This window comes from Hippichthys cyanospilos, chromosome 7 (assembly GCF_059441005.1).
Source record: "Hippichthys cyanospilos isolate Australia breed blue-spotted pipefish chromosome 7, RoL_Hcya_1.0, whole genome shotgun sequence".
Lineage (NCBI taxonomy): Eukaryota > Metazoa > Chordata > Actinopteri > Syngnathiformes > Syngnathidae > Hippichthys > Hippichthys cyanospilos.
In genome coordinates, this window is record NC_142375.1 from 22017895 (window position 1) to 22042621 (window position 24727).

Consider the following 24727-nt stretch of genomic DNA (forward strand, 5'->3'; position numbering starts at 1 on the left):
CAACCTAAAAAAGCATATATATATATATATATATATATATATATATATATATATAAAACTAGTCACAATACATTTGTACTGCAGATCGACCGTTATGGGGGTTTCAGGACAGATACCGGTAATTAGTAATTAGAGGAGGCCGATAACCGATATTTGGAGCCAATATTCATTTGAAGTAAAAGTGTAAAAATTGGTGTAAAAAAATTACTACCGCAAACATTGAACTTCATTGAAATGCTTAAAGCATGATTACAGAATCACACAAATAGAAAATAATAGCTCCAGAAGTGGGTTATATTAGGAATCGGGTGAGAAATTCAACACCATTTCATACAGGTAAATGATATATTAGGGTGAGAAAAGCAGACGCTTTTGTCATGCAAACATGTGGGAAACACTGCCCACGGGTGGTAGTGTTTGATTTAACTTGTAATCAAAAAAAGTGCTAGACTTTTTAAATGTTAATATCGCTTAATTAATTAATCGTGAGCAGCCAATATCGTGATCGCGATTAAAACTCGATTAATTGTGCAGCCCTAATTAATATATTATCATGACGTTTAATCCAAAGCATCGATTAATTAATCGATTAATTAATTCTTAATAATTGTTGTTTGCAGCCCTGGTTCCATGGATTATTCTTCAATGGACCCGTCACCAACTTTTCGGGCTGTTTTTAACTCTCAACATTTGATTTGATGAAGTGGTCATACACAGACCGGTAGATAGCGTTATGCTGTAGCCTTTTGTATTGCGACATGTTAGGTCATACCAGCAAGCTCCATCTTGTGACTGTCATTACCGATGAAAGGTCAAGTTCAAGTCAGGGGAAGAAGAGGAAAAAGCAAGGACTGAACTAAAGGCAGGTCGAGTTGGTGGGAGGTCACCCACCGCGTGACTTGGGTTAGGCTGCAGTGCTTACACACATATACACACACACAAAGCCATTCTGTCACTTAGCCAGGCATGAAAATTGGCCTCACTGACCTCAGGCCCTGAAGAGTGGAGAGGGAGGAGACGGGAAGGCAAAAGGGATGGATGGAAGGATGAGAAAAAGGGAGGGCAGGAAAGAAGAGGAAGCCATTAGCCGATTAAGGCTGGATGGGGGTGGGGCGGGGGTGCATCAATACAGTGGCTATGCTGAAAGGAGAGAGACGTGTCAGAGAGGCAAAACAGTAGCGAGGAGATATAGGCGGAAGGCAGCAAATGCTGACATCAGAAGATAAGCTAGCATGTAGCGAGCTATTCCATGTCAGCGGCCATATCAAGAAATATAACGCACTAACCAAATGGTCATTTTTACCGCAATTCATCAAATGGCGGCTTTACCCAGGTGACAACATAATGGAAAAACGGGCAGTACGTGCGATTACTGCAGTTCATATCCTGTTGCTAACCAAATCACAAGCACCAGCCAAAGCTTATTAGCAATCTCTGTGCAAAGCGCCGCCGCATGTAGTCATCAAGTAGCAAGATTATTAGTTTGTTATTTGGCGCAGGCTTAAATTGAAGAGGTTTTCGTGAAATATTTTCCACTGGCCAAAGACCTGATCCAGATTCAATCGAAAATGATTTTACACAATTGCATTCTTTATTTTGTCCCGCTGAGATAGCACGTGGCCAAAAATCATAACGATTGGAAAACATTTTTAGACTATTTCGGGTCTGCCAGATGTGTGCACAACTGTTACTATATTGCTGAATGATACATTTTGGCTGAAGTAGTATGCGAAGTTTACAAGAGAGACTGAATTCTCCCAAAATCCACAAAATATTTCATGCAGAGCGGGTAAACACATAACAGCAGCAGTGAATCACATTTACACCACACGAATATGCCTCCCGTGTTGTCACTTAAACGCCTCGGTTTGTTTTTTAGCCTGACACCATTATAAGAGCGCAACGAGTGAAAATATTAGTCAAAATGAATGGAGGTTTGCATAAGAAAAAAGAGGATGAATTGCATCAGGGCAATGATGTAAATTAGGCTCTGACCCTCTTAAACAGCTATTTTTATTTAAATGTCTGGCTGGATGCACAAAATGGAGGCATTGTGAAATTGCACTATTACTGCTGGAGACGCATTGTGCATATAAACGGCCTATTATTAACTCCGAGCTCACTCCCTTTTTCTATCTTTTTTTTTTTTTCAATTTACAAACATCGGTTTACAATTTACAGACATTAGCCACTAGCGCTACCTGCAAAGCTATGCAGGATAAAACCCATCTGATTGGCCACCAAAAATGTGCACGGTTAAATTGCAATTACTCTGAAATATAATCCTTACAGACATCTCCTTCAACATCCGTTGTTGCACCACCTATCGCCCGCAAACACCTTGGGGAAATAAAGTGTGTGAATGTGTTATTATAACAGACCACCATTCCGGTTGGAAATCCTTAAGGCGCTCCTTCTTTAATGCCTCATAAAAGTGGCAAACTCCCGGTTTCACAAAAAAAACACTAGGGAAAGCATGTGAGAAAATGTGTGATTATAACACCCGATTGGCATTTGACTGTTGGTGCACCCCCATCCACTGCACTCAACCCAGAGGAAAAAAAAAAAAATGCAATTATCTACTTTTTATCTCAAGTTGCGCCCCTATGAAGAGTGTTTGCACACCTCCAATTCGGAAACCATTGCGCTCCCTTTTTGCCACCCGATTCCCGACAGCTGGACTCTCGATCTCGTTGAAGGTAGCTTGTGCACCTCCAATTTGGGAATCCTGAACCTAAATGTATGCATTTGCTTGAAATAAGTCTTTGGATTCCTACCCCCCTTATGCCCCGGTCCCACCCATGTGTGTGACTGGGTAATTTTTTAACCAGACCATAATTAAGCTCTGAATCTTGACAATAGCTTGTGGACCTCCAATTTGGGGATCCTTTCTCTTACTGGATACAACTACTCCAAATCTGGAAGTCTTGAAACCTACTCCATCATTTTACTCTTGACTCATGTAAAACCGTATGATTTTTTTTTTTGGGCCCGTAACGTGAGATGCCCCCCAAAATGGAGTCAAAAGTTAATGGGTGGGGGTAAAGTGTACTTCATTTACAATAAGGAATTTTAAAGGTCTGGCTGAGTGCAGGGGGATGTCTCGGGCCTCTCATTCCCTTCTAAGAACACTTCTCCTTCCTGTTTCACCTCTGGCGAAATGCCCGGCGTCGCCACAGACCGCGGAGGTCAAGGCCTAAAATACAACAGATGGTAATTTGCACTACATGTCAATACAAGTCAACGACCAATGTACTGTATGACGTATATTCTGTATACTCAAAGCCGAACTTTGCCGAGTATCCTCTCACCAGAACTATAAAATGCACTTTTTGGGATGGCAAAGTTGCGTGAGAAGAGAGAGTTGAAAGTGTACGGGACAGCAAAGAAAGTCACCATAAAAGGTTTTAAAAGAGTACGGTTCGTTGTATTACCTCGGTGCAATCGCGATAAAAAGGACGAGGGAAAAAAAAATACCCCTGAACGAAATATTCTGTGAACGACGCAATGAGCGTCAGCTTACAGAATTCGAGCCCATATGTGGGTGACGTATTTTTAAAAGTAGACTTTACCTGACTGACTTGGCTTAACTTATTTCAAAACGCGACTTACAAGAAGCTCCGAGCGACGCGACTTTCCCCCGCAGCCTCGAATGCAGCACTCCCAGTTAGCCGCCACGGCAAATGATGACATTAAAAAGCACGAGAGAGCTGAAGTGAAGGATTCTTGACGAAGCCATCCCGATCCGCCGCGTGCCAATTAATAGAATTACCCTCCTCGGGAGGACCGTTAGTCATTTGCCGAGACTCGGTGGCCGCCAGTGGAGCGTCTCTCCCACCATATTGTCCAGCGAGCGCTAATAAGGCAGTCCTGACCGCCGGGCGCGCTCATTAGCATAGCCTGCAGCCGTGGCAACCCCTGCCAGGGCCCAGCCGGACACTTAATTACTGCCACAGCTCCTTCTTCACGACATCCATACTCGCTGCCTTCCTTCCTGCATTCTCACCCCCCTTGCCCTAACCTTCTTAACCCACCTGCAAGAAAGACACCGCTACGAGGAAGATGTGTGGTGAAGCATTTTTCCAACGTGAGAGCTTTAGTTAAGTATCTGCCGGTGGTCAGGGGTGAGCAACTTAAGGCCTGAGGGCCAACCACATTGCTTTGTCGCAAGCGTCATTTTACATTCGGTCCTCAAGACGCGAGATATACTTGAAAGTGATCGCGTTCAAGTCGTGCATCCCAGGATATTTTCAGATAACCGGCGTGGGCAACCTCTTTAGGGGTGGCTTAAAAAATTAAAAATCGAGAGAGTCTTCCCAACAAATAAGAATCAAGTCAGCAATACAACAGATAGTTTTTTCTTTCTTTTGACGTCTGATAAGAACAACGTTGGGATGTCGATTGAGTTGGAGGTGTAATAGGGCCTTGAAAAGGCTCTCTCCTGTAACAGGGTATGTTCATATTTTGTTTCAGGAGGATTTGCGGGGTTTTCGTAGAAGGGTCAGGTCGCATGGAGTGGAAATAGACCGATTATCAACGTCGATATTCGGCCTTTTGATGATTACCGGCATTTGAGTTATTTTGATATTTTGAAACACTTACTCAAGAAAACTATTTCTATAGTTATTCACTAGCTATTCACTAGCTACAAGTAAGTTTTTACGATGCTAGGACCTGAATGTCGATTGTCTGAGATTCCTCAAAAGTTGATCATTAAGAATATGCTGATAGACACATGGTTCAGTAAGGCGGTTGATTGGTCGAAATCTGACAATTGATTTTTCAGCAACCCTATTAAAAGATACTAAAGTGCCGAACGTTCACCTTGCGTTTCCTTACCATCGTCACGTAGTAAAAACGCAAACCTGATCGGGATTAATCACAACCAAACCAAGTACAGTGTCTCCATCAATCCACACAAGAGAATCCGAAAATAAATAGCAATCTCCCACTGGAATTTGCTTTTTATTCCCTTGGGTGGACTGGTAGCTATAAGCTACCATAAAGCACAATGTCCCTTTTTTTCCGGTATGGCGATTTACAAACAATACATGGATGCCTCACACACTCCCACCTTCCACCCTCCTACTCGCTCTCACTTTTCTTGCGCGCACAGAGACACACAAACACACACACACAATCACCTCTGTGAGCTGCTTCGGCATGCCAGAAAACTACACAGCAGGGTGATGGCCTGTTCTTTTCACACTTTCCTTGCCCAAAGAATTGCAGCCTGTCTTGTCGAGATTGCCACTTTGACACCCGTGTCTGCTGCGAATGAATTAAGATGCGTTTTCATCGGCGCCGGCCGCGGCCCGATCCTGTAATTTTTTTAGTCGCCACCAGATACAAAGTAGGGGTGGTGGTGCGCCAATTATGTTGGGGTGTAGAAGAGAATGTGTGGGCAACAATATTTTGGAAAGGCTGTTGCATGTATAACACTAAACAGGGTTTGTTTGGGGCTTTTTTTTGATAGTTGCGGTGTCAAGAAAAGGCAGTATGTAAAACGAACATAGTGAAACAATTTATTTGGCTTTTCAGGTGTCGGTTGAGGTAAAGGGGTCGGATGAGATACGTGAAAAGTCTGTTCTACCCAAAGTGTTTTTGTTGGGTTGGGAGAGTTGAGGGTCAGGGATTGATTGTGGTATATCAAGGTGGTGAAAAAATGCTCAAAAGGGTTTCGATCTCATTTGTTTACGTGTGTGAGGTGACGTGTCAACTCAAATTCATTTCAACCGTCCTTTTAAAGACCAAAAGAAAAACATCTCGTTTTTGGCTGTCGTCGCCTGAACGCACCCCCAACGCTTGTCTCTCAGCATCCCCCGCAATGAGCCGAGGAGCCAAGAGGATGAGCGCCGAGGGAGGGGAGGGAGGGGCAAACTGGGCACCTTTTGTTCAGCGGCCGCTATTGGTTTGACATCCGTTTGGCCAGGGCGCCAGTAAAGGATGACAAGAACACTAATCAGGATTTGTCCCGGTCCCTACTCCTACGAGCGCTCCTATGCCGAAAAAGGCAAGCGAGCGAGAGAGAGAGACAGAGAGAGAGAGAATGTGGAACTTGCAAGAAATTCTAACCGCTAATTTACATGCAGGTCCAGTGAGGATGAGGGAAGTGGGTGGAGGTGTTATTCTGTTTCCAATCACTATATTAAAACAGGGCAGCAGATAAAAACGAGAGGCGGCGTTCACCGCGCCGTTCCGACGATACCTGCCTCGCTTTTACTATATAGACACACATAGGCGACTATACGCTTGTTTACTCGCCGCAAACGCGGCTCCCCATCGCTTGGCGTAACCAGGTTGTGACCCTAGGCTGCCGCATTCAAAGCCATCCTTCACTCGCCCGAGTGGGCTCGGTGGCATAATGATCGCTATGACAACCGTCACTTAGAGCTGCGGGTAGGTGGAGGAGACGTGTCAGCTTCTCGTCTCCCGAGCCGATGATCTCATTTCTTGCTGCCGGATACGACAAGGTCAAAGCTGCTGAAAGTGCAGACGGGAGTGGATGCTCGCGACATGCCCGGGACGCGAGCGAGTTTTCAAACAATTACATGGCGCTGGTAATAGGACGAGGAAAAAAAAGAATGTAGTGGTGCGCCAAGTTTGTAGAGTGCATGGCTTTAAAAGTTTGCAAAAAGCTGCAGTACTATACTACACAAATGTACGCAGAAATACAGGATGCAGTCCACCCGGCAACTACTCCCTCATTGGATGTTGTATCAGCAGTTACATCCCCTTTAGCACCCCGACAGATTTTACACGCCATTATCCCTGACACGGCAGCCTTCTGCCTCAAAATAATCAAGAGAAAAATTAAATCCAAACAACACGTCTGGCTGAGGAGATTTTACAACGCAGAATTTTCACGATGTTTGAAATCGAAAAAGATTCTATTCTAATAACGGGCGCCGCTAGTCTCGACACGGTATTCAGATTTTTGTCCTTCTCGAGGGACAGCCACTTGGCCACCTGCTCTCGACTGAAAACGAAATCATAGTTGCTCAGGGGTTAGGTAAGAACCAATCACGGCTCGGCTCGCAAGTGCCACACGAGTCATTTCAGAAAAAAGATGCAGGGCTATAACTAACTTTATTAAACGGATTTATAAAAAGATATTTCCATACCTTCATTTAAAAACAGGACATTATTTCAAAATGATAGTGTGAAAAAAACGGATGATTGATATGATGCTTTAGTCTGTAATACTGGAAAAAAGCTTAATTGTTTTCAAAAGTAAAAGCAAACATTTTGAGGCAAAATGATTCTGCTTTCAATGAAGTTGACATCAATTTAAAAAATAGATATTGCTGACAAGCATTTGGAAAAAAAAGCTATCAAGGATTAATGGAATCTCCTTTTCCAGACTGATGTCCAATATTTCTCATTCATTCTAGAATTTCTTTGGATGATGGAATTTTGTTTCACATCTTTTGTCTGTTTTCATCTTGTAAGACAGGTTCTGTTTCTGTGATTTTCTAATGGAATAATGGAGCGTTGTACCGGCTTTGGTCTAGTCAGTGAAAACCAACAGAACTACGTGATGTTTTATATAAATAAATAAAATGCACATAGTATAATTTCAATGTGACTTTTTCTTTCGCTGAAATATCATTTTTCAGTTCTTTTTCAGTTCATTTTCACTGACTTCACCCAAGCCCGATTAACTCCACACGATTGAATAATCAGTGCATTTTATGTTCACTTAGGTGATCTTTGTTAGGAGACTTTATGTTACGCGGACTTTGCAGCACCCTTAATGACATGTTTTCCCATCGCCACCCCAACAGATTCCCCCGCCAACCCACCCAAAAATACACCACGCGACAGGCTCCCAGCTTGATCTGAACTGTATTTCCTACCTCACACTGAACCTCATGACTCACGCACGGCGGCTTTCTGACGCCACGTAATGATTTTAACTATGGAACGCTGAATTTTTGCCTCGTGGCCAAATGCTTTAAATCTTTATACAGTATATACATTTGTAGAGGTGATACAGTGTCTCGCCTCTGTGCTACTACCGAATGTCGATTAAAAAAAAAAAAAAAAAAAACATTGCCGGCTACGTGCAGCGTCCCTGTTTAACTGCATCATCACACGGGCAGATGTTAGCAGGCACGGTTAAAGACATTAGCCCTATGGCTTTCTCTTGAGTGCAATGTGAAAACACACTAAAGAAGAAGAAGAGAGATGAGGGTTGTGCTGGTGGTTTAGCCTGGCTAGTGCATTAAAGGCTAAATAGAGGCAGCCTGCGCATGAGATGCCTCCTGCACTCGACTACCCACACAGGAAGTGAGGTCACAGCACAGTGGCGTGCCAAGCAGAATGTGCTCGTTTGGCAAGGGGGTGGAGGGGCAAAGATCATCGTGTTGGCCGGCAGCCATTTTAAGAAGCCAGCAAATATATACATAAGATGACTACTACTTGAGACTTATATTTTCCCACTTTGGTAAACAGCGCCTGATGAACTGAACGGCCTTGGTTTGAAGTCGCAGCTTAGCTGAGAACTCCCAGGTGTTGACGGGGGTTATTGGCCATTATGTTTACAGCTACATGCTAACTATGTTTGCATGTAATTTGTAAAATGTGCATTTAACTAATCTCGACGCTTTGTTGACATGTTACGGCACAGCGAAACCCACTTTGCGGCGGTGCAGTAAAATTCACTTTCTGTTCTATGGTTGTCATCACACATCCTATTCTATGGTAGTCACCACACTTGAGCCATTTGCAATCACTGGTACTGGTAAACACGATTATTCATCATGTTTGGTCAAACATGTCTATTTATTGCCCTTTTTTTTTAAAAAAAAACAAGCAGTATATGAACAATGCTAGGCTTGACATACAAATAATAATAAACTAAATTAAATAAATAAAGTAAATAATAAAACAAATGCACGAGACATGGCAAACATTTGGCACACAGGGCAACACAGCTGACTTAATGAGTGTAAACCAATGAAGACAATAATCCTACTTAGAACCCAGCACATTATTTACTTTTAAGCAATGTTTAATCAACTGGCAGTCAAAATGTAAATTTCTGTCATTTCAAACTGACATTAATCGTATTTTAAAAACTGGGTCTCAATTCACAGCTAGCACGGGCAGTATTAGGAATAGGGTGATAAACAACGCCATTTCACGCAGGTAAATAACATATTAGGGTGAGAAAAGCAGATGCTTTTGTCATGCAAACATGTGGGAAACATTGCCCCCTGGTGGTAGGGCAACAAAGTGCTTGATTTGACTTCTAATCAAAAACAGAGCGCTTGACTTTTTAAATGTCAATATCACGGATGAGCTTAATTAATCGTGGCGGCATCGTGATTGCAATTAAAATGTGATTAATTGTGCAGCCCTAATATATATATATATATATATATATATATATATATATATATATATATATAAACACATAAGACATCATTTGTTTTTTTTCTATAGTTATCACGCATACCCTCTTCTATCACTGATGCCCACAAAAAGGTCAAAAGCGCGGCGCAATTAGGTCACTGAGGTGCTCGACAAAAGGTGCTCTGTTAGCAGTCTCGTAAGATTTGCCGACGCATTGGGTGACAACATCCACGGTGATAGCTTGCTTGTCATTTGAGTCTTATTTTTCCCATGAAATACCCAATTCTTGCCACTCGTACGGCGTTCTACCACAGAGGTGCTAAAGCAGCATTGGCGGCATGAAGCCACCTGCCAAGTACAATAAATGAAAAACTTAATTAAAGTTGAATCAGGCGCACCAATTTGAGGCACAAACTTTCCAATTTCGCATGCTGGTTGGGCAACGCTTTGCGTGTTCCGCATTGATCAAATGGACACCCGCTCCTCTCAGATGATTTAAGCACTTTTTTTTTTTATTTCCCTACAAAGTCATTTAGCAGCTTTCTAGGAGCGAAACGTGAGCGGCCGGCGATAAATCACCTCGCGGTTTAGAGCGGGCGTCTGGCACAGAGCGCCACCTCCTCCACTTCCTCCTCCTCTCATGCTCTCCATCCCTCATGCCTGTTAAAGGCTTGTCCTGCAGGGCCTGGATGCACTTGTGTGGTACAACAACAACAGAGAAACCGCCCAAAGCTCTTAGCGGCTCTTCCTCTCCACTTCTTCCATGCATCCCTCCTTCCCTCCCTCCATCTCTCTCAGTCTCCGCCACCAGCAGCTTGCTCTATCGCTCTGTCTTTCCCAGCTGCACCGGCGAGCTGTTCCGTGTGAAACGCTGCCAGCTGAAAGCCTCGCTACTCCTGTGAGATTGCCGCCACTCGCCAAAAAGGGCTGCTCTGCGAGCTGTAGATCTCCGTGTTGTGACTTGTCAACACGGGAGGGGGGAGAAAAAAAAAACGGGCGACTCGGAGACTTCCATTCCATACGGAGAGAGGAGGGTGTTCTGATTGATACCAGATCCATAACGGGAGCCATTAGCAAAAACCTTTACCTTAGATACCTGCTATCTATCGGCTCTGCAATCGCAATTGAAGAGTTGTACCAGGTTGAGTACCAGTCCACACAGACATTAGTAAATGAATGACACAAGTGGAATAGACAGAAGAAAAAACACTTGCAGTGACTATATAAATGGAAGTGACACGAACATAATACTGCAATTTTGTAGTAACTTTGTGTAAAATTGGCTTGAAATTGCTGATAATATAAAAAAAAACTGTGTTATGGTGCCTTTGGGACTTTAAACCTACCCTAATCTACCACTGTGATAAATGCAAGTAGTTCATATATTTTTTTAATCAACATTTTTTTTTTTTTACTTATATTTTAACTGTGCCGCCCTTAATTTTAAGACAAATTTGCTGGTTGAGAAAAACAAAACAACTGAGTCAGTGTGGTTTGTTTAAGTGATCAGTATGACCGGCAACTGCATGTCTAATCACGCCAGCCTATATGGAGCACTTAAGTGCTGCTAGCTTGTGGCTAATGGCTAGTGGATGTAGCTATAAAAGGAACCCTTCACTGCTAAACACTGGCAACAGGTACCATACGTCAGCGTCAGTCTAGTTAAGTCGAGTCCTGAATTGGCGATTACACATGACTTATTAGGTGAATATGTTGTGAAAATTTGTACCTATACTTGAACACCAGACAGCAACAAGATCGCCATTTGATGTTGGTGATTCGATACTATACATGGGGTCTAAGGATTACGGGGAGTTATGATTTTATGACGCCAAAGTATCTTCAGGTTATACGTGAGTTATGACGCGCCATAGCCTATGAACACTAAGATGAGTAACAAAAAAAAATAAATAAAAATGAGTATAGTCAAAGGAATACCAGCAGTAAACAAGCTTGTTTTCATGTCTTAAATGACCACGAGATTTGACCTTGAAAAAACGCATATCGAGACTGGATTAATATCTAAATTCTTCAAAGACAGCAATACAAAAAACATCACGATGTTGACACATTGTCCTACCGCTATTAGGAAGGCTAAAAATATTCCGTGCATCATTCCAAACATAAAACAACAAGTTGAGTTTATACTTTCAAGTTCAAGTACAAAAGCGGCTTGCTCTCTCATTTGTCTCGAGCAGCAAATAAGGTTAACATTTATGTGTTGCCATCGATCCAAACATAGGGGCCTTGCTACTTTTGTGAAAGCGGGCCCATTAAACCTTACCCTGCTAACTGTTAATCCTCATCAGCCTCAGTGATTTCAGGTACTATCAAACAAAACACACACACACACGCCGACGCTGCGAAAGCCGCCTGTGACAGCGCGTGGTGAATTCATTTCCCAGTTCAAGCTTGTGTATCATTATTCGCTTGAGCTCCGATCGACCGACATAGCCGGAGACCCCAATGACCATCCATCTGAGGAGGGGGATTGCGATAGCGAGGGAAGGGGCATTCTAGGCAGAAGTTTCCCCTTAAATTTCACGCCAAGGGCGAAATGGAAACCTCCCATTTTCCTTTCCTCTTAATCCAACGTTTTCAACGGTAGGCCGCAGCAAGGTCATTATAATCATAGCGAGTGGAAGGCAGCCAGCAAACTGCCCGCCATGGGACTAAGGTAGACAGAGAACCAGTCTGGCATTCAACTGACAAAAGGAAAGCAGAATTCATCCAAAATGTTCAAATTTCAAACAGGAGGCTGTGTCACTACCGGAGATTGACCGATTATCGGCCGGGCAAATTATCGGGGTCGGTATTTGGAAATTTGACGTATATCGGTCTTTTTTTAAATCCGACCGGCCGATATGAAGAAATCAATGGAAATGTGTTGCCTTTAAGGCTGATTCAATGGGATGTTTTTTTGCTTCAAACAATGCTAAGAAAATATTTTCTATATTGTTATATGATTGATATGTTTAAATTTTTACACTTTTACTGCAAATGAATATTGGCTCCAAATATCTGTTACCGGCCTCCTCTGCTACTAATTATCGGTTGTGAAAAACTCATATCGGTTGATCTCTAGTCACTACTTTGGGATAAATAAATTAAAAAAAACTGATTAAAAGATCATTTCCATATTTGAATATTCCTTTAATTTTGTCACTCTTTTTTTTGGTGTGAAAATACCTCAAACTTGTGATATTCTGTTTGGGTGTCTACCTGCATGTGTCTGCAAAAAAAGGTCAGCATAGAAAACAGTTTTGCAACCATCGTAAGGCGGAGCTTAAAGGCATGAATTTTTTCCTCAATATATTTTTAAAGGCCCACACCCGACTTGGTCAACTTTTTTTTTTTTTGCCACATCCCTAACTGTAACTTCGTGAAACTACAATTTAGAATGGTCAAGATTCCTTCCAAGCCACACTCTACTGACTACGAGACAGTGCCCTTATCAGTTATGTTGTTGGCGACCGATGCTGACAAACAATACGCAGCAGTGGCGTCCTTGTTTGATGTGTCCCTCACAGAATTTACGGACGGGTGGGTAATAAGGAAGTAAAAATGGCACAAATAAAAACACCGCTGCAAGGTCACGGAGGAAGAAGAGTGGTTAGCATGGCGGCAACAAAGGTCATGTTTACTTGTCAAGAGTGACGGCGCCATACTGTACCGTGACCTCCATAGCTGGCTTATGCACCCAGACACACACACACACACACACACTTGGTTTGCAAGCTCACTTTTCCATGTCTCACACACACACTGGCGTTTAAAAAAAAAAAAAAACAACCCTTTGCCTCTCATAAACTGTACAAAAAAAGAATAGTGCATATTTTTAAATTGTTATTCCTCTCTGATACAAGATATAATGAATAAGTTCAGATAAAGTATTGAAAGTAAATATTGGACACTTGGTCATTGATAAAAACATCAGTGCATCGTGAATTTTCAAACATCCAAGACTTCAAATTGATGGGAGTTAAACATCTAAATAAAGTAACCCCTCAGGTTAAGTAAAACTACTGTAATTTTCCTTTCAAGTGACAAGGGCAGCTAAGCAGCCCGATGCTAGCTGGCTAGTTAGCGCCAAAGCTAATGGACTCAAAGATTTTACTCCCCGCACAGACAGACAGTAAAATGCAGAATGCAAAGGCTAAATTATTGAGGAAAAAGGGAGTTGGAACTATTGAGAAGTCAGGGAACCTTTCGCACAGGGTCATAGCTTATATTTCCAGAAAATAGCACTTGTAACATCTGTACGACAGCAATATTATACCATCAACCAGCACATATTCCAAAAGTAGACCCTCAACTCCGTCCAAGCCCACCCGCGGAAGGTGACAACCAGTCTGACAAGGACAAACTCTCGTCTGAAGCATGTGTGAAATGACAACAACACGGGTCCTTCCTCCCATTGTCTGCCAATCATGCGTGAAAACAGCTCTCTATCTTGGTATCACAGGTGACAAAAAAAAATGTAGCAACTAACCAGTTAGCATCGGAAGCTAACCTAACAAACTAGGAGCCTTAAAACGTGGCTTGCGAGTGCCTAAAACCGTAGCTTGTGTCCAAATGTTCCAATCTTTTTTATGTGAATCTTAAATAATGTCGTAATTTATATAGTATAGAGCACAGGTGTGGAACTCCAGTCCTCGAGGGCCGGTATCCTACATGTTTGCAAACCTTTTTCCCTCAAAAACACCTGATTCAAATGATAAGGATCATTTTGAAGCTCCTGCGGAGCTTGCTAATGAGCTAATTATTTAAATCAGGTGTGTTGGGGAAAGAAAACCGGAAAACATGCAGGATGCCGGCCCTCGAGGACTGGAGTTCGACACCTATGGACTATAGAGAATTAGAGATGGACTTTTAAAGATAGATAAATATACCTAATAATGGATCTGAATACTGGTACTGGTTTTGGAATTTTTCTGGAAAATGCTTATTGATGATGTCATCACATATGTCTCGGTATAAAAAAAAAAAATTGTCTCAAGCACTACCGATCACGGAGCTGCCAGCGCAGTTAAGACCGATGCATCCGTATCCATCCTCCTTGCTTTCCCAGCTGCTGGGGAACTACTGTGCTGTGGGAACCCTTGATTGTGCAGCGCCAGCTGGCTACCAGCTACAGCTAGATAGCTAGCGGCTAATACAGTGAACTGTTTTCACATTGCAGTGCCACTCCACTGCCACGAGTGTGTGCACGTTGCAAGAGCACCGATGGAGAGAGATTGGAGAATGAGGTTATTGGCTGTGAGAAAATGAACAAAAAAAAATATAGAGGAATGTTCAGGAAAAAGTAATTGTATACCTGGCTAACAAAAACACAATGTTAAGTATTTTATCTAGTAAAGAAATCACACGCACAAAAAAATAGGAAATAACTTCTTAGATTGTGCAGTACATTTTTGGGATGGGGGGATCATAGCGGCAACAGTGCCACAGCAGAGCGTAACCAAATATGTAGAGCAAATTAGCAGGTAATTTAATAATTGTCTGAAAATAGCTAAGGAGACTTGGCTGAACAGATCTGTAAAGCAATTTTGCAAAAGCGTATGAGTTACAGACATATTGACCCGCCTGCACCAGATACTGTGTGTGTGTATATAAATATATATTAGGGCAGGTCAATTAATTTGTCATTTTAAAAATCAAACATGACAATTTGCTAAATCATGAAAAGGAGGATTTGTAAAAGTGACAGACTGCGGTTTGGTTTACGTGAAAAGTTTACAAAAGTTTAAAAGTTACTAACTTGTTTTAATTTGTCATTTAAGTAAGTTATGCACGAGCTAAGACTACTATTTTTTATGCAAGCTATGAAAGAGTTCAACTAATAGCAATTTAAATATCAGTATACATTATTGTCTAAATATTTTTGACTTATAGGATTGTTGGGTATGTTCAATAATAATAAATTAAGATCATAGTTGTCCAGAATGAGAAATGATCAAGGTTATCTTCTCATTACCCAGCCTTTTCATTTGTGTCCATTCAAGTTATGCTTGTATGTCCCAGTGTCCTCATTAGAGGACATCCCATCCTTACCAATAACGTCTCATGTGTTCGGGTGGGATGCAATTCACATTGCTGTCTTTCTGAGACAAAATGGACACAAAAGCGGACATGAATGAAGCTTCTTGGTCTCACGAAGACATAGATTTGATGGCAAATATCTTCAGGGTTCCGCGTTGGAAACCCCGTCCTCTCACTCGCATCACCCAAAAGTCAGCCAAACCTCAAAACAAACCGACGGTACTTCACCTCATCCGGACGTTTTTTTATGTCATCAAAACGCATTTCATGGCGTCATAACAAAACACGGCAACACAAGGAAAAATTCCTCCGCCCTGAACCCATAGCGACCCCAGTGTTCAACTGCAGCCCCCTTTCCCCTTCTCATTCCCTGCCTGCGCAGATAAAGGCTTCCAAACACATCGCATTTGAGGAGACAAAGTGGGAAGCTCGCTAAAGGAAGGAAGAGGGGGCTGGGGGGGGTCGTCTTATTATTATTAAAAAGAGGGCTACTGCGGCACGACATTGGCATTTGTGTCGCTTCCCCCCTCGTCTAACCGCGTTATTGATCCAAGTCTGTCTGCAATGAATGGCTGCAAAGGGGAAGAAGAAGAAGAGGGGGAGGAAGATGAGAGGGGGGGGGGGGGGGGACCATGAACTTCAGGTGACCGACCATGGCCACTCTTGACAGGCGGGTAGCTAGAAAATGGTGAAAAAAATATTCCCATACTTTCTTTTTTTTTTTTTACGGAATGAAGTTGAGGTGCCGGCTAATGCTAACCGGGCAAGCCAAGCCAGACTCCGGCTCGTCTGATCCGGCTGACCCTCCGTTTTATTGCGGCCACACTCCCCGGGTCCTCCCCCCACCTCCGCCCCCGGAGAAGCCACCTAACCAGGCGGACATGTTAGCAAAAACACCGCGGTGGCGTTCTCTCTCTCCCCCCCTCATCTTACCACCACCTTCTTCTTCTTCTTCCTCCCCCTCCTCTTCTCCCCCACAACCCGCAACCTTTAGCGAGCTGTGTGTTCCTTTTTTTTTTTTGGAGGGGGAGAAAAAAAATCGATTATGAACGTCTCGCTTCGCTTATGGTTCCTCCCGCTACTCTCGGGGGCTGGCTAAAGCGTCGCCAACAACATGGCTGCCTCGCTCGGACCCGCAAAAAAAAAAAAAAAAGAGGAATATAACCTAGCTTCTTTTGTCTCTTTCACCTCTTTAACCCCGCCGAGAATGGCGCACACAAACCGGGGGACTTACGTGAAGGCAGGCGCTTGGGTTGCTCCTGCTTCCTCCTTGGCATTTTCCCCCCCAAAACGCTTGCTTTTTTTTTTTAAATCACATTCTCGTCCTGGCGCGGGGAGACCGAAGAAAAGAGGCTCGCTCCCATTTGAAGGAGACCGGAGGGGGACGGACGGCAGGCGGCGGGCGGCGGAGTAAGCCAGCCGCTACTCCTCGCTCCTCGGTCTGGCACCTGGCTTGCCTTCGCTCGGTTCACGCTGGGACCGTCGGTAGAGGAAAAGGGGGGAGCGGACGGCGAGAGGGGGGGTGGGGGGGAATAAAGGGGAGCCCGGGCCGCGGAGGAGGGGGAGCCGCCTGGGCCGCTTTGCCTTGCTCGCTGGGCTCGGCTCGTCTTGACTGCTGCTGTGCGCCTCGGAGCCCCCCCTAACTAACACTAATGCGGGGGATCAAAGGGCAGCAACAGCAGAGCAGACGGCCGCGCGCGCGCACGCTCGCCTCGCTCACACGCGCGCGAGCGCGCACACGCGGCGGGCGAGCGAGCGAGCGAGCGGTTGGAGGTGCTCGCCCCCGCGACAAGCAAGGTGCCCCCCAAAAGCGACGGCGGGCTACTTTCTCCGCCTAACGTAATATCGTCTTCGCGTTGGATGTCATTTGTTTCGCCATCGTCTAGTTATGTACTTCCATGCGACCCTCGTGTCTCCCTCTTCGAAAAAACTGTTCAAGTACTTTCCTAAATATATATTATATGCTGTATTTATTACGATGCTTGCATAATAACACCATAGTCTTATTTTTATGCGTGTTTAGAGCATATCTATCTATCTATCTATCTATCTATCTATCTATCTATCTATCTATCTATCTATCTATCTATCTATCTATCTATCTATCTATCTATCTATCTATCTATCTATCTATCTATCTATCTATCTATCTATCTATCTGCCCTTAGTCTCCTTTAGAATAGCATCAGTTTGTACAGATCAATATATAGCTCAATAGAAATATTTCTCCAATGAAAATATTCAACTTAAAGTATCCTCTTTTGAAATTACAGAAGAGATGTGGTCATAAACCCTAACCCGTTAACTCATGAACTTGACAGGTAGCGAGAGGTGGCACGTGACTAGTTGGGTCAAACCATTCTAGTTCGGGGGGAATCTGTCTTTATACAATAATGGATTTGAATAACCTGCCGAACATAAAATTTGTTCTATGAACATAGATTTTCCTGAAACAATTCATCCACTAATTATTTTTAAAGCATTTTTGCATGTTTGTTTAATTTAAAATGTCGAGTACCCCCTGAAGTTGCTTCGGTACCCCCATTTGAGAACTACGGTGTAAGGGATCCATGAGAAACAACAACGAAATACTGTCCACATAAAAAATCAATAATATCTCTTTGGTATTAATGTCAATATCGAACTGGGTATCGATTCATGTGCTACTTGGATCAATCTCCTCAGTCCTCTTGTCTTGCCTAAACACGCAGGAGACATTTGTTGATAAACCTTTCAATTGGTGCATTTATTTAAGGCACATTTTGTCATGTGGCATTAATGCGCCGCAGTCTCAATTCACTTACTAAGTCCCTTCTTGAAGCTAAAATGTTTGCGGGAATTTTTTTCTCTATCTTTTTAGTCAAAGCCCGAGAGAAAATCTTGTTGTCTTCCACGATTGTTGGTTAACGTGCATGCTTCCGACCGTTGCGGTCAATGAGGTGTGTTTTACTGCTGCGCTGTTATGCTCCGCAGTCTCGCCAGTCTGTTTTCTGGCTGCCCTTAGTCTCCTCTTGAGAGAAAAAGTCATTTACATCTCATTATTCACCAGTCGTGTTTTGTTACCGCAGTATTATGCTCCACTAGTCTGCTTTCCTGTCCTTAATCTCCGCTTGGATAAAATGTTGTCCTTTATTGATTTAGTTTATTCGGAGACATCCTCCTGACTGATGCAGTCAATTGATAAAGCACTCTTGTTACTGTGCTAGCATCTTCCAGTCTTTTCACTTCGCCGGGACAATGCCCTTAGTCTCCTTTCGGCTCAAATGTGAATACGGGAAAGGGTAGTTTTCCTCCATTCTCGTTGTTTGCTCACAAATCTCCTGACGGATAAATCCAATGAGGTGTTGTACAATTGCAGAATGATGCTCCTCAGTCTCCACTTTGCCGCAGCGCTGCCCTCAGTCTCCTTTTGAATACAATTGCTTTTCCTTGCTTAATTTTTCCTTCCTTAATATTCCGTGGTTTGTTTTTTCCATTAGTCTTCTTGAGAATACTGTATCGGGTGTATTGTTTTCTGGGTGCCCTCAGTCTCCTCTTGAATAAAATACAGAAAGCCTTTGTTGATCTTCATTGCTGTTTTTATCATGTCTCCTTTCAAGCGGTGCATTCAATGAGGCACTTATATTCCCCCTGCAGTCCCCCCCCCCCCCCCGACTACTGAACCGCCTTTATAGTGAGGTTACAATTGACCTTGCGTGTAGGCAAAATGGAGGTTGGCATTCGCCGCGTCTTATTCATATGCGCCGTACTGTGCCATCTTTTTCTCATTAGCCGGTGTTTGTTTTACAGCTGGGAAATCTGAGAGCTGTCAATGGTTGCGCATCCCTCGAGTCGTGATTAATGACCTTTAGGTACGCACCCCGAGCAAGGTCATGTCAGCGTTGCCATGGCGACTATCAGTATACTCGCAAACTGCTGACGAGGTTCGTCGAGGTGGTCGGAAAATAGTAGATGAAAATGAAAAATGGCAATAAATACCACTGACTTTGTGTTGTACTGCACATCTATTTTGTGACGGATATACAGTACTACATACTGTAAGTATACATAAGTACAAATATATGAAGATATATGCATACATGCATATACAGAGAAATACACGCACATACAGTAATACAATTAATAATATCATTTATACGTATTTATGAATGTGCAAACATTCGTACATATCTATATATATGTGTGCATTGTATATATTGCATGTATATACCATATTTGAGTGTATATGTATGTTTATATGTATGCGCATATATGCAAATCTCTATATAAATGGTTATATTTACATATATTTATTTATATACCGCAAAGTGCAATAAATGCTAATACTCTATATATTGATAGATGTGCATGTACATATAATAAACATACTTACATATGTGTTTAGATGATTGTGTACATATATACATGTATGTATTTACACACACGCACACAAATATATATATATATATATATATATATATATATATATATATATATATATATATATATATATATATATATATATATATATAAAATATGTATATACCATATTTGAGTGTATATGTATATTTATATGTATGCGCATTTATGCAAATACTCTATATAAATGGTTATATTTACATATATTTATTTATATACCGCAAAGTGCAATAAAATGCTAATACTCTATATATTGATAGATGTGCATGTACATATAATAAACATACTTACATATGTGTTTAGATGATTGTGTACATATATACATGTATGTATTTACACACACGCACACAAATATATATTTATATATATATTATATATATATATATATATATATATATATATATATATGTATTTCATTTATATATGTATGTACATGTGTGTGTACATTTGTGCAAATATATATACATATATTTATATGTGTACATTTCTACATGTGTATATTTATTGTATATACATGTACATACACATATATACAAATATACTATATAAATTGAATAAATATACACACACACACACTTAAAAATCAATTTCTGTTTTGACTACATCCCCACTACATGCCGTAATATACTTTTGCGGAGAATTTTTGGAGCTTGAACGATACGCCAGTTAAGAAGGCGAACTAACCTGTCCCGTCGCATTCGGCTCAGCCCCCGTTTAATCATGTTGTTCTGTTTCCCAATTAGCGGAATAGCCGACGCGTCTTTGTCACCTACAGGCGGCCAAGAGGGTTAATTTGAGTTTTTCCCACTAATTGCCACGGTAACGAGCCTCCCGCGCCAGGGCGGGGGAGGCAGGGTGTGAGGCTGAGGCCTGGCGGGACGCGAGGACGAAGGGACGCAGAAGAAGGCCGAGGTGTGAACCAAGGAGGAGGCGGCCCGGAGGAGTCCTACGGCGACTCGCCTTGTGGCGAGGAAGGTTACAACCTGAGCTGTGAAAACCGGCCGGGCCGCCGATGAGAAAACGAGACAGGATAATTGCTGGACGGCTTGGTGACACCTCTTATTCGAACCGTCTTGATTTATGTCAGCCTCCCACGCTCGCTTTACCTTGTTAGTTGCTCTTTAAAAGACACTTTTTAGCAAACTCGGGAAGTGGCCGATATTTGAAGGAGAACCCGCTGCGTGCAGGAGTACAGTGACAGCGAGTACAAGAAAATTCAACCGTATTTCAACCGTAATTCCCATAAGACGTTTAGGGTCAAATTTTGGTGTTTTCGATGACAGTGGCTTCTCCACCTTTTTTTCAGTGTGAAATTTCTTTTCAGTGCAAAGCATTTTGGGTTAAAAAAACAAAACAAAATAAAACTTAAAACACGGCATCGATGTCTGATTTATTAAAATTTCGACCCTTTCAAACTTCATTTCTATTGGTCCACAAAATATAATCAACATAAAGTGTCCTCTTTTGGATCATAGAATATGTATATATAACATAACATAACATTTTGACTGGGGTTCTGCAGGTATCTGCAAAACAAATGTAATATTTTTAAGAGCAAAAAAAAAACTTAATTTCCGACTGCGAGTGACATCTTCTCATTTATTATTATTCATTTCTCGTGGATGAGAAATACATTTGCCGGTGATTCGAGTTATTTTCTAAATAGCTTCCTCCATTTTTGGCCAACCCGCCACTGATTCTAAAAGCGGGACTAGCAGCGCTAAAAGTCAACACGTCAATGGGGTTTCTCATTGTTTTTTAGCGTCACGCTAAGTAACGCTGTGATTTTTTTTTCCCTTTTCAGATTAAGAGCAGATTAATTGGAACATGAAACAACTTCTTGCTAATTATGACTCCTTTGCAAAACGTAGTATGATTGAAATAATTGTTTGCTTTAACTAAAGTTGAAATAATCTATATATATATATATATATATATATATATATATATATATATATATATATATATATATGTTATCAAAAAGGAATAACTTGACCAATAATAAATATTTTTACACATACTCACACACGAAAAAATCAACATAGTGTCAATATATGTATAAGTATCAAAACTGTTCTAAAAAAATAATTACTAATGGATATTTGTCCAATGAAAAATATTCAACATTAAGCGTCCTGGATTAGAGATCTCTTCGCAACGAAAAATCATTAACTTAATTATAAATTAATTTATTCATTGAAAAATAATCAACATAAAGTGATAAACTGATGAATTTGGCCTTAATTTTTTTTTAAAAAAAAGAAAAAAAGTGCGGATTATATTTGTGGAATTACGGTCTTTTAAATTTGACCCCCCCGTTCAAGCCTTACCGGAGATAACCTCGCCGACTGCTAGGGTGTGATTGCAAGGCACTTCCTCCCTCCTCGTCGCCGACAGCAGCGTGACAGAGGCAGGTGGCCAACTTCCTGCCCTTTGACCTTCAACGGCTTCTCTCTTCAACACACACAGAGGAGGAGCCTAAGTTGCCCCGGGCGAACTGGGCCAGAGGTCTCGTGGAAGGCCCTGCGGGGGAAGTCGAGGTCCTGTGACACCACGACAGGAGTTATTTTAAAACTTGTAAACAAAGATATATATCATACGTACAGTAGGGTTATCTAACGTTAGGCGGTATATCATGTACGATTTAGGCCTTTGCCTCAAAACCTCTGCCAAGGCTAAAGTGTATTTGTTTGTTTGTTGCTAAGCAGACTAGCCGATGAGAAACAAATGGCTCGCACCATCGTGCATTCATGCCGCTCACAAACAAAATCTTATTCAATTCATGCCTCATTTTGATGTTTTTAATACTATATGTTTGAAAATTTGATTGAGCACGGACATTTATTCCCATACTTTCAGTTCTATTTCATAGTTCTTCCATAAATTGGCACTTTGAACCCAGACACATATTTGCTTTACTGGTAGATTGTCTTCTGGTGGCTAGCAAAAAAATATAAAAAAATATATATATATATACAGAGATGAGAAAATGCAGGTCTCTAACGTGAAAAAAAGTTGCGGCTTATAGTCCGAAAAACACGCTAACTTGAAGACAGAACTTATATGAAAGTGAAACTGAAAAATACTGCCACCTAGTGGCATTTAAAGACTACTGCCCATAATGGATACATTTTGCTTGCCTGATAGCAATGCAGTGTGACATGTCACCATCTGGGTGAAATTTCAGCTCCCCGATGCCTTCTTCAATGCTTTCTCTTTGATATGAGAACAAAAGATTGGACAAAATACCGAAGAAGGGCGAACGAAAAAAAAATCCAACGATACCATTAAACTCTTTTGTGAGCTTGCTTGATTCTAACTTTCTGCGCGACGAATAAGTGGCAATTAACGGGAAAATTTAAAGTCTGCAACATCAACAGACAACTAATTATCGAATTAAATACAAATTATTTGAATGTACAGCACATTAAATAACTGTTTCCACGTTTCCGGCACGTGGGCAGGTATGAAGGAGACTTGTCTTTTATTTATTTATTTTTTTTTATCATCGGGGTTGGTATGCAGAAGAGAGCAGCCGCCGTGTCTCCCTATTGCTCCCCCAAGCCCCACCCCCTTGCAGGCAGCCCTCCAATAGCAGCGCCTTCAGGTGCTGACCTTATCCAGCGGAGGTCAAAGCCAGGTCAGGGATCTGTCGCTAGGCGACCGTCAGATAAGCGGCGAGGCGGGCCAGTTGTCATAATCTGGTTGGTTTGCGGAACATAGGCTATTGATGGGGGGGGGGGGGGGGGGGGGTAATGAGAGGCAATTGAAATATTAAAAGCGGCCACGCTGAGCTCCTGGCAGCGCAGCCTGGCAAAGGCGTTTGTTTGACACCCGTGCCAACTGTCACGCAGTAACATGAACCCCTTCGGCGCTTTTGCGTGGCTGCCTCGCTGTTTGTTGTCGGGGCGCTGCAGGACAAAGAAGTGGACGGTTAAAAAAAAAAAAAAAAGTAATTACACAGGAGTCTTTTATTATGATCAAGATATGTTATCTACAAAGTAGTTCACAAAGAAAGGTATGATCACATGATCATACTACGAGAATATATATATATATATATATATATATATATATATATATATATATATATATATATATATATATATATATATATATTATACGGTTATGGTTATACGGCGTGCAATTGAAACCTATGCTAATTAGCTAATGCATGCGAAACCAGGTAAAAACATCTAAATTTTATATACATAATAAAAATGAGTAACAAAATAGTATAGTAAGTACTAGTAAATAATATACATGCGTATAGCTAAATAACATCATGAATAAAAAATATATGCGGGGAAAACTGACATTTAATTGACTTTTGAGTGACGTGACGTGCTTGTAATGTCCATATTTTCTAGCGAGGGTAGCCTAGCCTAGCTTGGCAAAAGCAGAGCAGCGTTTTAGCGCAGTGACGCATATATTGACGTACGAGCGTGGTGCGACTCGCAGAGCCATACGAACGCATACTGACCGCCAAGTTTGAATTTTGTTGATGCCGTAAAGCGGGAAAAACGCTGTAAAGAGGGGACGAAAAAACACAGTATTCCACTTTGTAACGTGAAAAAAACTTAAACTAGGGATGCTATACAGTTTTAAAATTTGGGTGTTTCTATAATACAATAGGAAGGCATATTGTAGCTATGCTCTAAAAACAAACGAGGGGTTTTATTTGGCATTTCAGGGAAATTTTGACACAGAATTTTGGTGTTCCTGGCATCGTTTTGATGTTTATTAGGAATGTAGCCCTTTTTTCAGCAAGGTTTGGGGGCGCAAGGCAACTAGTTGTCTGCTAGCCCCCAACAGCGAAGTACAGAACAAAGATTGTTTGACCGCAGATCGGAAGAAGAAGAAGAAGAAGGGAGGGAAGGATGCGAGAGAGAGAGAGCGCGAGAGAGAGAGAGAGTGAAAAAGAGAG

The 24727-nt window shown here is 41.9% G+C and overlaps 1 protein-coding gene across 3 annotated transcripts in view; it reads right to left on the minus strand.

Annotated features, from left to right (window-relative positions):
- Positions 1 to 17113, minus strand: part of znf827 (zinc finger protein 827) — a 61026-nt gene extending 43913 nt beyond the window's left edge. For all 3 annotated transcript variants that reach the window (XR_015866090.1, XM_088418847.1, XM_088418848.1), the window contains exon 1: positions 16637 to 17113. Coding sequence is in view for 2 of the 3 variants with exons in the window: in XM_088418847.1 (XP_088274973.1) it covers positions 16637 to 16679 (43 nt within the window). In the remaining variant the exon portion in view is untranslated. The remainder of the gene's footprint in view (positions 1 to 16636) is intronic.
- Positions 17114 to 24727: the final 7614 nt, after the last annotated feature.